General features: G+C 47.4%; 1 protein-coding gene across 1 annotated transcript in view; it reads left to right on the top strand.

Moving 5' to 3' along the window:
• The window catches only part of pHCl-1 (pH-sensitive chloride channel 1), a 64,801-nt gene extending 49,202 nt beyond the window's left edge, over nt 1-15,599 (top strand). The window contains exon 9 of the mRNA XM_077627127.1: nt 14,414-15,599. Coding sequence (XP_077483253.1) covers nt 14,414-14,821 — 408 coding nt within the window. The 3' untranslated portion in view covers nt 14,822-15,599. The remainder of the gene's footprint in view (nt 1-14,413) is intronic.
• The last annotated feature ends 315 nt before the right edge of the window (nt 15,600-15,914 follow it).

Below are 15,914 nucleotides of genomic sequence, written 5' to 3'. Positions count from 1 at the left end.
CCTCCTGTACATATAAAAATTTTAAAGCGCTGTAGCTGTGTAACTACATGTGGTACCCTAAAGTTTACGTTTTCGGACGGTTTCGATATGTTTGGTAAGGCGGGATATACACCACAGGTTTTTGCCACCCGAACATCGAACCTGAATACTTCGTTTCGCCGGCTCTGTTTCATAGCCCAATTATGATGCGAATGTGCATCGGACGTGTAATATAATTACAAAAAGTAATTTGTGGCCAGTGTTATTCAGCTTGCAGTTTTTGCAGTGACGAAGCCTCCGACCACTTTTGAAGTTTAGGGTAGCTCGGTAGGTGTCCACATTCAAAAGGCGACGTCAGCCTATAGAACTACGAAATTGATTTATTGGGCTTTCTTGATTTAGTGCATCTATTTACTTTGCGTATCAAGCTATGTGAAGCGCCTTTCTTAGTCGGGGATTATATGACGGTACGAGCAGAGCTCACCATTTATTCTGCGGGTAAAATGAGCCGCACTCGTAGTAGCGCCAAGAGGATGAAAAGCGTTCAGGACCCGGGAGTGCAATGCTTCCCATTCGGCGAGTGTACGATCGATTGCGCAGTGGCGTAGGATCAAGAGGGCGCGGAGAGGGTCTGCGCCAGCTTTGCGCCGTGGGCTCGGTGATTCACGGGCCGATTATGCTTCTCCTAGGAACTTCCATTTCCCGTCTCCCATGGCACCACTTGATCAGGAGAGCACTCCAGAAGACGAGGCGGGAAAGTGCGCGGAACGAATCACTTCGCTGTCGCTTCCGTTTATTCAGGCCGCTTCCTTCCCAGCTTGTTTTCTTCTCTTGTGTGTCTGGACTTACTGTGTATAGGAACCCGCATACTAACCATTACCGTTTGCTTTTGCTCATACTATGATGGGGTCATGTGACGGATCTTGCTGCGCAAGGCCAGCGTATGAACCGGCAACTTGCGAACGTCAGGAATACCGTTCGAAGGCGAATGCAGCGCGGCCACAAACCTGAATGGTGCTGGTAGGATGTAAATAACTTCATTCCTGTGATCTGGTTGCCGTTATGTTCGGATAGCTGCCTGAATGCACTGACCGATATACAGGAGAAGGTTGGAGCCGAAATTGCAATGTGCAGGGGAAGGAAAGAACGGGTCCACGAAGGTGTCGAGAGCCTTCTCGCAGATGTGCTGAACACCCACGTTTCGTGTATCAGTGCTTAGGTATCACGGCAGTGGGTGTCCGCATAACTGAATTGATCCACACTGGAAGAACGTGCGATGCCTGGATCATTGTCATTGCGGGGCCGTAGCCACCACATCTCGTAACTTATTCTCTAAGGAGTCCGTTTACTCAGAAGATTCTTGGGAAGCCTGATGCTCTCACTGTAATATTTCCGTTGAGCTTCAGTTACAAAGGGTCGTTTGTGCACAGAGTACACTAGGTCAATTACACTCATTCGGATACAGCCTTGTGCTCATATTTCAAGCGAGATACGCAGTCTCGCTTCTTGCAACTTGAGAAAGGTTCTATTACGAAAATGCTCATGTAAACTGAACGGACGAGTCTAATTTCTTATTACTGCACAGCGTACAACACACGATAAAACGTTATGTTCACTGCTATTCATCGCAAGACACATCAGCATCGGTTATGCAACCAATTCGTGCTACCAGTGATCGGCCGGTTATGCGCGGGGCACCCACGACGTCAAAAACACTTGTAAGCAGCTTCAGTCACTTCGAATCCAGATGTACATCACGCCTCTCGGACCTGTTGTGTGATAACAGGGCAATTATTATGTTTTTTTGAATGATAATAGAAAACAAACGCTGCACACATTCCGTAATAGAACGGAACAAGCGCTTCTCTATGATCTTTCACAGTTGTGTTTCCATAAAAAATTTAGGCTCTTTCACAAAAAGAGCGAAGATGTAATGTTCCGTGTCCATAAAGGAAGCGCCACTGCGAACTGTGATAGGGGCTGCCAACATCCACCTTCGCTTACATCCGAGGAAATGCGCTGACGGGCATCCGCCTTTCAGATACCCGGGGGACCACGAGGGGAGAAGATGTGCCCAAAAGACACAAGCACCTCGCCTTGTCCTCTACACTCCGGTGGCCGACCTGTTCATAATGCGGTATTAGCAATGCGAGCGCCCGAATTTGAACCCCCGTCTTCGCGTGTGCGAACTCGGCACGTTGCCCACTCGTCTATCGGAGCGGCAGGGGTGGGAAGGTAAGAGGCAATGTCCTGCGAGTCACTAGACGCAACCACCGTTCGTTATCGCACGAGATATGGCGTGGTGAGTCACAAATATGGGAGCCCCTTGAAGCGTGTGCTTTCACAAATACGTCACTTAAAATGAAGGATGAGGAAAGCGGCGAACTAATGACCGAACTAACCCTTCATTATTATCATTGTTATCAAACCGGCCGAAAATTCAGAATGCAAGCCCTTTCCTGCCCCGCTCTCCCACCCTTCAGCTCTCGCTAGTTTTTCTACCTATCATGACTGAGGCTGACGAAGCAGGTCCGTCGCATTGCGCCGAGCTAGAATTGACTGGTGCCTACCGGCTGGCTGACCACTGCAGTGACGTAACGTGGGGCTCCGTGGCTCCCACCTGAGCGCGCCGTGTCACGGACAACCGGTAAATGGGGGTGTATACGCTGCTTTTATTGGAAAGGTGACCGTCCGGCAGGCACTGATAATAGTGGAGGCGCTAGTCAGGAGTACAAAAGCTAGTTTTAACTACTTCAGCGCGCCAGGCGGCTGCAGGAGAACTGGAGCTTAAAAAAGAATAATTCCGGCACATGCATGCACACCGAGAGGCTGCGTCGGTGGCCAAATTGTCTGAGCCACCAGCAAAGTAATTTGCTCTGTGTTGACCAGCTGTTGTTCGAATCAGGGCCGGGGATGAAGTCTTCTTTTCTTTTTTTTGGCAGTGTAACGCGGCAGTAATAATGATACGACACTCTAGTCCCCGTTCCTTCGACCGCCATAGGAGGAATTAGCGCTAATGGGTGGAACGAACGGCTGCGCACGGCGGCTGTCAAAGGAAAGGACGTGCTTTGGCCTGGAGACGTTGCTTCTACTACACATGAAGGTTTCGCATTCTGGTGTGCCAAGCGATTTTGTGGCTTGATTGCTTGTCCGCTCGATTTAAAAGTAAAGCGGTTACGATTGTCTCAATGCACAAGTTGAAATGGCTCCTTTCGATGTAAAGGAAGACTTAAGACAACGTCATGCAATTTTCCTTCTTTCTAGAAGTTATGTTCTACGGCGCTTTCTGACTACGGTAGAGTTCGTACTATAGCAAAAGGAGACTATATAGCCTAGAAAATTTTATTTAATATAACAAAACTTTTTGCCTCCATTTGATTCAAACTTGTTACGGCAAGATCGGGCCCGATGATTGCTGTTCAGTAGGGAGTGGCGCTGTAGCGTAGCCGAAATGTGTCGGCTAGTAGAAGTGGTGTTCACGCACTGCGGTTTACTTGCGGAAACAACTGGCGATGATGATACCTTCATTTTGTTTATGGCGTGTTCTTGCAGAGTAGTTCAGTTTTCATTAAAATTAGTGTCTTAAAAAACAGGCGAATTAGAATTCGTTGTTAGTGTCGCAATAAGCTCCGAAACGCGTGACCAAATGCTTCATGTTCATCGCTGGTGTTAGATTAGCTGCACAGTGCACGTGTCTAGCGTGCGCGTACGGAACTGAATGTGGTCAGCCATAGAAAATTAGAGAGCACTGCAGTCTTCTGCATTGCAGAAATGCAGAGTCATTTGCTTTTGCACGCCGGAAACTTTATTTCAGTATGTAATTGTTGCTACGTGACACTTATTTCCAACTTTTGTTTTGTAGTCCTCGATTTCTAGCATGAGCACACAAAGGGCCTGGGTTCGAACAGCAATTCTAGCGAATTTCTTTTTTAGAATAGTTAACCCATTGCTCACAAACCCAAGTATTGAATACAGGCTTTCAAACAACAGGCTTTAACTATGGTTATAACGCAGACAATACAAATCGCGCCGGCAGTCTGCGCTCATCGCGTCTTCGGTCTTCGTCCTGAACCCCTAGGCGTTGAAGGATGACTTTCTGCGCCCAAAATTCACGCAACTATTACATCACATGTTGCGTTTTTTAATTACGGCGCCATTATTTAGTTCTTCGCACACTTCGCAGCGGGAGCTGGCTCCGCCCAATAGGCCGCCATGTTTCGAACATATGGGCTAAGTGCCACTCTGCGTATACCTTCCACGCCGCCCTTAAGCTACTGAGGCGCGTTCGTTCGACTTTCTCAGAGAGAGACCTGACGTGCCTTATCCGAAAATGTCCGTTTCTGCGAAGTGATATGCAAAGAGGACACCAGGACACTGAACATTAGCCATTAAATATATCGCGTCGGACTGCTATGGAAGAACGCAAGTCTCCCGGGAATTTTTTTTCGTCATTCGAGCTTACATGATAATTTCTTGCTGATTCGTATTTTCTGGAGCGACACGAATGCTCACATATTCTACGAATTAATCACGACAACTGTGAAATTTTCTTATACTGGAGTGGGAAGCGGGACGCCATGCTAGACTGGCGGTGAGAGAGCATCGTGTGTCAATAGACAATGTGTCGATAGGCGGTGCGAGAGCATCGTCTGTCATCGTGTGTCAGAACCGTGCGTGATATTCTTGCCAATCACGGAGCGAAAGAGGCATGTTCACCGCGGCTCACAGTGGAGGCCCGGACTACTCATACAAATCGAAACGGGTTCTCATTCATTCTACACTTCGGAACAGCGTACGAATTACCGAGCATATCCGAACAGCGCAAGTATTTCAATCATGCTGCGACGAAAGCGTCTGAAATCGGAGCGGTGTATGTCAGTTTCGGTAGGGTCATCCTGCAGTTCCAAGTTTTTTTGAAGTGTGGAACATCTGGTCTCTTTGGTCAATTCTATGACTTGCAGATTCCACGAACTCTTTGCGTATAGTCGTTGGAGCGGTCACTTCCTACACAACAACGCTGCTACTTCCTACGTAAAGCTGCCGGAGCTGCTGTTCACTGCCAGAATCTAGCAGCAACCTCGCACGAAATCCTCGCAGTAAAGATGACGGGAACCAAAAAGACCGCCGCATAAAGCCGGAAACACACTGAACAAACTTATCGAACAGATGCGCCCCACACGGCACATCAAAACGGTCATAGTATAGGACCAGAAATGCGCAGCGCCGTAATATTTAATGCGACCGTACTTTTCCGTCGGCCAGAAACGCATACCTTTGTAGCGGCGTGCATCGGCGCTCTGCGAAAAAGGGACCCAGAGCTCACACCAAGCACACTGCACAGAATAATGTCAGCTACAAATGCAAACCCACACACCTTGCTCAATCGAGAGAGACTCCCCATGAACCATACCCTATGAATCGTGACACATATATGAATTATACAACGACCAGACGTCACGGCCGGCCTCACAGTGTGACAGTGGAAATACAGAAGCAATAGCCATACTAGTGCCGAAACATCTAAATGTGATCGAACAAACGATCAGGCTACTAGACGTAGCCTCACGCCATTGCGATGCGAGACTTCAACGCTGCTCATGCACTCGCCGGTCCTCCTTCCAATACTGCGAAAGGAAGAAAGTGAGTGGAAGACACCAGGTGCAGAACTCTCACTGCTCAACAATCCAGCTGCAGCCACCGGAATAAAAAATAATGTTACTTAGTGTTTGTGGAAGGTACGCCTCCTGTGCCTGGAGCGACACTGTTCATGCTGTGGGAAACAATGACTACATATTACAGATACATGTGAGGGCAACTCCTTACAGATTGCCTGAACGCACGCTCCACATCACATCACTAATTCCTGAACAATGCATTGAGCACACAAGCAGACCACACTCAGTGTCGTGACACTGTGGGCGCAAAGTCAGCTTCCGAAAGACACTAGACTAATGAATATTCTGACAAAGCCACGTATAATTTTTTCGTCACTGGAAGGCACACGAAGGTCTGTTTGGAAGATCGAGAAGCCCGAAGCAGAACAGATGACAATGGCTACCGAACAATAATTAGAGAGGGCATGATCACACCAGCTATGCTCCTACAGGTGAAATCGCACGGCACAGAAAATATTACCACGTCCTACGCGGCAACCCTACTCCCTCTGGATCTCAACAGACCTTCGGTGATGTAGTACATAGCATGATCAACAAAAATTTCGCCAGCGCAAACTATGGGTCAAAAATGTGCTATAATAACAGCTACGTCCTGTAAAGTCACACTGGCGCCATCCGACTGACTCTGACCAGAAAGTTTCCATCAACCTGCACCACCAGCGGGACAACGTCACTTAAGAGAAAAAAATGGTACACCACATCTGCGGTACTTCCATTAATGCTTTGAAGAACAGCCACAGCAGAACTACCGTCATTAATTACTGCAGTCGCCGACATCAGAAATGCGATCAACGAAGGGCTCTGATAGAGAAATCGAGGCAGCGCTATCTAGAGCATATGCGTTAAAAGCAGGTCTCGAATTATCCCCATTAATTTAAAAGCTGCTCGTGACGAAAAAGTAAAAGCTACAGCACAGACATCAAACGGAAGGTAGTACTTCTTGTGCATGAAATACAATATCCGAAAGTAACGCAGGTCATAAAACCGTACAGATAATTGCACAATGAGAACTTGTGCAAACATGGGGACTCAGACTAGCACTGCATTTATTCGTGAAAGCTTCGGGAGAGCACTGCTTCGGCGGTCACGAGGCGTACAGCGATAGTAAACAAAGGCAGCAACCACCAGTTTGCCGCAACAGTACTAAAAATCTGCCGTTCTTCACTCCTTAGACAACAAGGCACTGAGAGTGCATGTTCCAATCTCTGTTAATCTCTACACAAGAAGCGATGTCTGCAGGATCGCTAACTCATAAACGGCTCAAGAAACTACCACAGTAAGATAAATTATCCGTAATTCCTCGCACTTTCAGAATCCCTCGGAAAAGAAAACGAACTTCTCCTCTACACCCTTATGTCGGCGCAATCATTCCGTCTCGCCTATTCTCACATTCAGATCATGATCTCGGTCGTGAGTGCGCGCTGAGGCTCAGATTATACGGGGCGTTTTCGCGACGACGGTGTATGCGTACGTTTTTTCCTCTCCTCGTCTGCTGACAGTGGAAAGGACAAAAGATTCACCGCCGCGAATAAGGACACTTGGGGGCGACTTTTGTGGGCTACCAAAGAAGACGATTCCGCTAAAGTGACGAAGACGGCCTTTTATCTGTTCCCGTTTGCTATATTCTGCGGGATGGGTGCCGTAATGAGCCGAGTGAAGATGTGCGAGAGGGTCCTTGTAGCGCGTCCCTAAGCTCGGGGGCATCCTACTTCCGAGCTTCGATGATTCCATGTGTCTTGAATCAGAAGAAGTGAGGTGTTGAAATGAGTGATGGAGTCCGAGCGAGTTCTGAGCCTAAATGAGATTCAGGATTCAGGTATTGAGTTTGGGCGTGTCCGAACATGTGTGAGTTTGAGGTCTAGTGATATCAGAGGTTGACGAAACTCCTGTGCTTAAACGTCAGTGAGTACTTGCGATTTTTCTGAGATATGCCAACACCATTTTTATTCTTCCTCTTTCAGAATGCACAGTTTTTGAGGAATACCGCATGATGTATCAAATGAACTCGCAATGTCAGAACATACCACAAGAACACCTCAGCCTGACCTGACCCTTTCCCTTGTAACGGACCGGCTACTGGGCTCCACCCCCGAAAAACAGAGATGCCGACCATAGGAAACAATCAAGCGCACGTCGTTATCATAAAAATTGCGATCGTCCGTATCTCCTTCTCCTGCAGATTTTCGAACATCCTCTAGTTCGCGTCAAACTTCGCGAATTCGGGATAATTTCGGATCGTTGAGCCGTACTCTCACTCTCATAAATATATCGCATTCATAACGACAAGCATTCCGCCATAGTCACATAATAGTCTTATTAGTGTCCATAGTTTTCTTTCAGAAGACCTTCGAGCAGCATACGAATGGTACTAGTATTACTGCACTTTTCGGTACACTTCTGCATCACTCCGGAAGGCAGGGCGCACCCAATCTCCCTTTTTCCGTACACTACATTACAACAAGGTCCCACAGAGTTCCCGCGATCTCCTTGCGTCACACGGAGTTCCAGTTTTTCAAAAGTCCAGGCAAAGAAGGCCAGCCCTGTAGCGCGTCAAAGACGACCTCCACACTGTATGCCTTCAGGAATAGATGAGTGAACCGTGCCTTAAGCGAATAATATTTCTCTACAGCTTCGCATCGTCAGTAGATATGAGCCTGAGGCTACCCTCCCTGCCATTCCTCGGTGGTGGGAAAATTCACTTCCACGCCATTGTCTGCACGAGACAATGACACTTACGACAAGTGACCGCAGCCGTCGCATACGGTACGCGTTTATGACGCAGGGCTAAACTCTTTATCGAGCACACAACCTGAATAGGAACTTATGCACAGCGCATCCCTGTTGTCGAAATTAACACGACGGCAAGATTCTGCATAAATCCTGCGATTCTACCCGACGGCCGAACAATCTAAATGCGCTCCGCAGAGTTCAATATCAACGGACTCAACGCTTTGAAAACCATTCCACTGCGCACTCGGGGTAGGATGCGCTCGGCTTTCATCGCGTTCTGAGTCGGTGCATGCCGTGGAATTATCATGCGCACAGTTCGAAGTCGAGCGTCATGGTACAGTACGTTTTTCGCATCTTGTGCGTTACCTCAAAATTACTGCAATTATTAATGGTCATGGACACTTCTCCCGGAAGTCCAGTGTAAGAACAGGAGTGTGCAATTCGGTCGGAAAGAAACACCAGCGATAAATGAGGCACCCAGTCTATGACACTGCGTTCCGCTCGCAAGTGCTCCGAATGACTACGCTTGAACCAGTCGTCTGTCTAGCCCCGCCAGATGTCAGGTGTGAGTGAATGACGCCGATCGGTTTAACGTTTGAAGATTGCACTCTGCGGTGATTGGAAGCGCGGCACCCTCTACCACTACTGCACATTAAAGCTGCCGGACCCTTACAATATATCACAAGACCCTAAAATTGCGTAGCTGCTGCCTTTATGCTATGTCTGATAAAACGGTACTCTCCCCGCTTCGTCGCATGTCGGTCGAGCCGCTCCGGTAGCCGAGTGGGTAACGTGCAGAGGTCGCACACGCGAAGACTGAAGTTCGTACTCCGGCGCCTGTTTTGCTAACGCTTCGATTCCGAGGAAAGCGGGGACCGGGGCGCTGACCCTAGTCGCCCCGGGTCCATTCAAGACCCGGCTGAACACGCTGGCCGCTGGAGCGTCGTGGACAATGCGAGGTGTCTTGTGCCTTTTAGGTACCTCTCCTCGCTGTCCCCAGGGTATCTAGAGGCGGGTGCCCGTTGCAGCTTCTGGTAATGCTGTTTATTTGTTCCTGATGACCTCAGTGTATAGAACAAAAAGAAAAGACTGCTTCTATTCAGATCGCTACGTAGCAAGACGTCTCATTCAGCGCAGAACATGCACCGAACAAAAAAATAAGGAACACACAGGACGAAACAAGGGCGCCCGTGTTTCGTCCTATGTGTTGATTCCTTTGTCTGGTGTGTATTTTGCGCTGAATGATATGAATATAATGGCTGAAAACCAACTAGTCCATCAGTTCCCTTCTGCAGGACGTCTATTCCGCTGCTATCGGAGGGCGGCTTCGGGCAGCGTGGACGACTGCAATGCGCTCTGTCCGGAGTCTCGCAACCCCTAGAATATGCAAAAAGGCCGCTCTGCATGACTGGGCGACTGTTCCAGTCATCGGTGACGCACATCTCTAGGTTTGATATGTGAGGTCGCATCAGAAAAGCCGCATTTTTAATACATTTGAATTTTTGAAAGTTTCCTTCAAATTGCGGGTTCAATTCTAGATGAACTGCAACAAAAATTCTGTTTCTAGTTAAAATCATTACAAAGATACAGCTGAAGTTCTAACCCCCTACACATCTCGTGAAATCGAATCCAAATATTCTGCAGCCAAATGAACCGAATATTTTTATTATTCATTATTTTCCTTCGTAATTTTTCAGTTCATACTTATCATAACTGTTTCTGGCCATCTATGTCTAATTTTTTCACATTTAAAAACTAAGAAGCTCATAAAAGCGATGCAAAATGTCACAATGGGGACAGAGGATATGATAGAAGTTCAGACGCACAGTAGGATCAAACCTGGTCCACACGAACAGAAAGCGTGCTGCTAGATATGAAGTTGTAACACCCTGCGCTTCTCGCGAAGCCGAAAGAAAGTTTTCCAGCCAAATAAAAAACCTACATTTCAATTATTTGTTACTTTATTTTGTTAATTTTTCAGTTTAGACGTATAATTTCATTTTCTAGCAATCTATGCATATTTATCTTTCTGCTCGATAACTAAAATGCTCACAAAGGCTACGCAAATATTTGAAGCACATCGGATGGTTGCGTCAGGATACCAACACTGAAGTTCCATTTCTATGATCGCATGTGTCGTTTCAGCAGTGGTAACGAGGGTACGCTTGATGTTTCCAAGCACACTGGAATCAACCCTGGTCCGCACACAGAGACGGCTTGTCTGACACGTGACCAATCGCCGCGGTGGCTTAGTGGTTATTGCGCTCGGCTGCTGACCCAAAAGAAGCTGGTTCGACCGGGTCTAATTTCGATGTAGGCGAAATTCTAGAGGACCGTGTACTCTGCGATGTCAGTGCACGTTAAAGGACCCCAGGTGGTCGAAATTTCTGGAGCCCTTCACTCCGGCGTCCCTCATAGCCTGAGTCGCTTTGGGATGGTAAACTTCCATAAATAAAATCAAATCAATGACTCGTGACCTACAGCGCACCTGGAAATCTTCCTTTCGGTCTATTCCTGCCGAAAATAACACTGGAAGAAATATCAGAGGCCACACTAGGAAAATCACAGAAAATCCAGACTAAGCAGAAGATGACCTACATATATTGCGTTTTTTGACCGTATTCAAGATTGTTTTTTGTCGTTTGCAGTTGTTATTCATAATCTTCTTCGTCATTTTTTCCTCAAAACTCTTTTTCTCGCCATTCTTTCTTGCGCGAGAAATGCGAACTTAATCCCTCTACAAGATTTTTTTTTTGTTGAAGCTTTGTATGCTTATTCTTTATTATTTAGCAATGAACCGCAATTAATTCTGTTGTGAGATTTTTTTCTGCCGCGGTTTTTCTCGAAAAATGCGTATACGAAAACCCTTGATTTCTGTCAGGTCATTGCGCTATTACAAAATGGTAATTGTTGAGATCATAATTATTTTGGTTCATTGCACAGCTCTTGTCTTTCTGTAAAGAACAGTAAAAGTAACTTGACTTGCGGTGAAATAATCTGAAGTTACCACTGGTCGTGTCACAAGTATATTCAGCACAATTTTTAAAATACAAAATAAAATCGTTCTCTTATTTAGGTATTTCACTTTTCGATTCGAATAAAACAACGTCCTCCAAGGCAGACAAGTAATTTGCTGCTTTTACTTGCTATTAAAAATTTTTCCGGTAAAACAGCCGCATACTTTCAAGTTCAACTATTCATTGATAGACCTACTTCATTAACCGTTAGAACTTGCAGCATGCACTGGCATGCTGTACGCCACCGGCAGCCTTCACAAGTTCCATTCGAAGAGCCGGCTTGCACTTCGAGGTGAATCTTTTGTATAAGACAGCAGTGCTTAACGAAGACAGAGCACACGAAGGATCCGCACACGGCAACGATATATACTTCTGGTGCTGTTTCCATGTTTTGCGCTACGGACTTCAAAAATATACCGTGTCGAACTCGTCCACCTGTATGTGCGGGAAAACCTCGGCGCATAGGAGTACGAGCATGGCGCTCTCCATTGTACGTTACGATGTGGAGCACTGTTCTTCTTTCATTGCAAGACACTTTAGGTAATCGGGCACAAACTCTCAATTCCCCGTTTTCCAGAAGTGAGGTTCGAGTGTTCCCGTTGCGACAGAGGGGCCTGCGGAGCTCTAGAGTCTGGGCAGTTGCCATTAACGCAGTGCCGTCAGGGCGGGAAGGCACAGACTAACGACTGCTTTATGCTGATGACGCGTACAAGTACGGAAAAGCGACTTATTCACAATTTTCCTGGAATTATATCAAATGGCCACAGCTAAACTACTATTCCTTTCCTTCCCGGAGCTAATACTTGTATTAGCATTCGAAAAATACGCAAACAACATAGCTGACTCAGAATATATGGCCTGGACTTTCACTCTTCACATTTCAGTAAAATCGAACAAGGCTTGAAACAAACGCCTGCACAGCCAGTGACGTGTCGGCCAAGCTATGAGGCGCAGACCTTTATAAATAAAGATACCACTCCTCGCATACGTAATCCGCGTTGCACCTTGCGCTTCTTACCGTCTTGTTTCTGCACGGAAGACTCTGCGGTCATTACTTCGTGACACGCGAATGCACGGGGACTCAAGAAAGATGAACACACCTAAGTGCTTGATAGCTGTTGTTGTTGTTGTTTACCTCAGTAAACATGGCACATACCCACGTGGGGGGATCGGCCAAGGTACGGAGGTAAATGCCAAGGAAGTATTTGCGCGAAAAAAAAAGCGTGAGGCGGTGAAGTAGAATAGTGGAATGACTGAAACTAGAAAGAAAAAATAATTTTTGAAAGATTCAAGTAAATTAAACAAATTTCAAGAACTAGGAATAGAATAAAAAATTACGAGACACTTTGGCAACTAAAGTGTTGAAGCATGCTGCTATTGCGAATGATTGCGAGTGATTGCTTACTGTTTGCGAGTGCTGGATTGCGATTAAAGTACGCGACTACTGTTTCTGAGTGCTAATGCTTTATTAAAACACATGTGTTGGTGAGGCGCTGGAGGCGCCTACAATTTGGTGACTTATATGGTGTCCATTGCTTCGATGTCGCCTTCTGAGACGCATGCGTTCGCGCGCCTTTCGCACATCGCGTAGAAGGGCTTTGGGGAACCCGTTCAGTTGTGTCTTGCTGTTGATTGAATGTCTTCGACACTCACTCAACAATCGGTGTGTGAGATTGCGTGTCTTCGACACTCACACACACACACCGCAGCACCTGTCAATCAATGCCAAATTTTCAGAAAGTTCCAATGCTTGTCACACGTCACACCGTTCCAGTGGCTATTTTGATACCCCGACTATATACAACTTTATGAGATCTTAAGTGTTAATTACGCTTAATTACACAATTTTCATCTAATTTGACACAAACCCGACGTTTGTCCGACCATTCTGTGACAATTTTCACTATGCCGTGACGACTTCCGGTGGATGTGACGTCACACCGTTCCCGTATCTATATTGATGCCAAAATTACACATTTTTCGGAGATATTAAGTATTAATTACGCTTATTTACAGTTTTTCATCTAATTTGACACAAATTTGAAATTTTTCCGACCATTCTGTGACAATTTTCACTATGCCGTTACAACTTCCTGTGAATGTGACGTCGCACCGTTCCCGTGGGTATATCGACTTCGGCGCTATTTCGACGCAATTCTGACATTTTTGCCTATAATTATCTAATTACTCTACAGTCATCAAACTTGGCTCCTAGGTTCATTTTTTCCTCCTGTATCTGACGCAGCCATTCTTTTTCAGCTATCTTTTTTTAGTTCCAGGGTTAAACATGTGACACCCTCTGCGAACGGACGACAGTATGAGCCATTAAAGGTTTTCGCCTTAATTACACTGTATTGAAATTCGGCGGATTTTTGTATACAGTTAACAAGGTAACCAGCAAGTGGCAATACTGTAATCATGAACTGGAAGAGACACACGGACTCCTAACCTCGAAAGAGGGACCTTCAAATGCTGCTTTTTCTGAAATGGGAACCGCCGGCAAGAGAGGAGAAAATGTTCTATTGTTTGAACTTCTCCAAATGAGTCACAAAGGTTTGTCGCCGCCTCCACATGTGCGTTCGTGCTTCAATGTAATGATGAATGCAGGCACACTAAATCAGTTATTTCATCATTTTACATCCCCCCTCCCTAATTTCGCGGTGATGCATAAAGTAACGAGGTCCTGAGTCGTACGCTGCTGTTCATCGGCAGCTAGTAAAGCATCCATTCGTTTCAGATTAAAACCTGATGTTACGAAGTTCGCGTTCTAACGAACAAACTCTGATTCCTCGGCAAGTATACCATAGGGTTCAATGTTTTTTAGTGGGAATTAGATCGAGTTTTAACTGCCTAAAACAGCAAAACGTCTCGTGTCATGTCTCTTTCCTGTGCGGTGTTCCTCACTGGCTGTCCTTATATTTGCGCTATGAACTAACCAGGTCAGGTTCGGATCATCCAGTGTTGCATTCGCGCGATGGTGAAGACAGCGGATGCGCGTTCATCGCCCCGCAGGAGCAGCATCCGAGCAGCAACCACAGGGCGAGCCCGGGAGGCCTTTCGGCGGAGCAGGAGAACAGCCTGCTGCGGCCTGCTGCGCCGGGCCTGGCCGGGTTAGACACCAGCGTCAGCGCGACCGACGAACTGGGTGGCGTCGGCGTCGGCGGTGAGCGGCCCGCCTCCTCGTGCGGCGTCAGCAGCGGCCAGAGGCTGCGCGCCGTCGCCTCGGTGATGGCGTGGCTCCGGAGGCCGCAGCTGCTGCCGCGGCAGCTGCCACCAAAGCCGCGAATCGCCAAGGCCATCGATTACTTCTCGCGCACCGTGTTCCCCGTCCTGTTCGGCGTGTTCACCTTTGGCTTCTTCCTCGCCTACGCGGTGATCGGGCCGTCGGCCGAAGAGAACTGGAAACTCATCGAATACTAGGCTCCCTCCCGCCGTCGCCCAACCACCGCTTGCACCCACCGCGAAAGCTCCTTCTGCCCACCCGCCTCTTCGCAACAGCAGCAGCAACAGCAGCAGCCCCACTTTGCGTTCGCGCTTGGTCTGTGATGCCCGCCCGCCCCACACGTCACCGCCACAACTTCCCGCTGCTTTCTGCACCGTGCCTTGTTTCTTTGCTGAGTCTAAAGGGTTGTGCAGGGACGCTTCGACAATCTCCCGCGTGCCTCCGCGCTTCCCCCATTCCCGGGAGACCGCTTGTTACTGGCCGCCGCGCTGCAGGTGGTGCATCTTTTTCTATGACTTTTTACCGATACTGTTACGTTATCGACATCGGTCACAAACTATTGTTGTGACACCGACGGTCGTCGACGACCTGGAGGTGGCTTTGACAGCGCGCGTTTCTTGCAAGGGTTTTTGGTGAGTGCGCTTTCGGGAAGTTCCAATAGAGAGTGAAAAGTACGCGTACGACACAACAACTGGGCCAAGCCAAGTTTATAAAGCGCCGGCGGAAGCGGAAGAGGAGGAGGAGGAGGAGAAACGTCTCTCCGGGGGCCGCACCGTGCTGTGGCTGCCCCGCGGACGCTGCACAGACTGGCCGTCGCTCTTCTGACTTCCTCGCTGGCCCGCAACTTTCCCGTATTTCTCTACAGAGTTTTCAAATCTAGAAGCGTCTTTTTCTCCTGTAGGCAGACACCTTCCACTCTTGTATGCAATTCCGTTCTCGCATTAACACATGAAATAAAACCAATTTTTCGAATTACGGACTGCCTTGCTGAGTTATTGGCAGTACGAGCTTTATAGAATGCAACGATGGCCGAACTTCCCTTCTTGTCTGCGGGACGAACTGTATCATAAAATGCGCGAAGGAAACAAAATATCCGCACGCTTTATTCTAGGTCACGTGGTCCTTATGTGCGGCTGCGGTGTTTCTAACTATTCCGATGCATGTAGACACAAAAATCGTGACTAGAATCGCCCATAAAATCAGTGCGCAGATGTCTCTCAAATGAAGAAACACCGTACAAACGTGGGAAAGGATCAGTCACAATGAACATTTTAGAAGACATATAGGAAC

This window comes from Amblyomma americanum, chromosome 6 (assembly GCF_052857255.1).
Source record: "Amblyomma americanum isolate KBUSLIRL-KWMA chromosome 6, ASM5285725v1, whole genome shotgun sequence".
Classification (NCBI taxonomy): Eukaryota; Metazoa; Arthropoda; class Arachnida; order Ixodida; family Ixodidae; genus Amblyomma; species Amblyomma americanum.
Note: the sequence above shows the minus strand (reverse complement) of the source record. Positions and strands in the feature narration are given on the sequence as shown.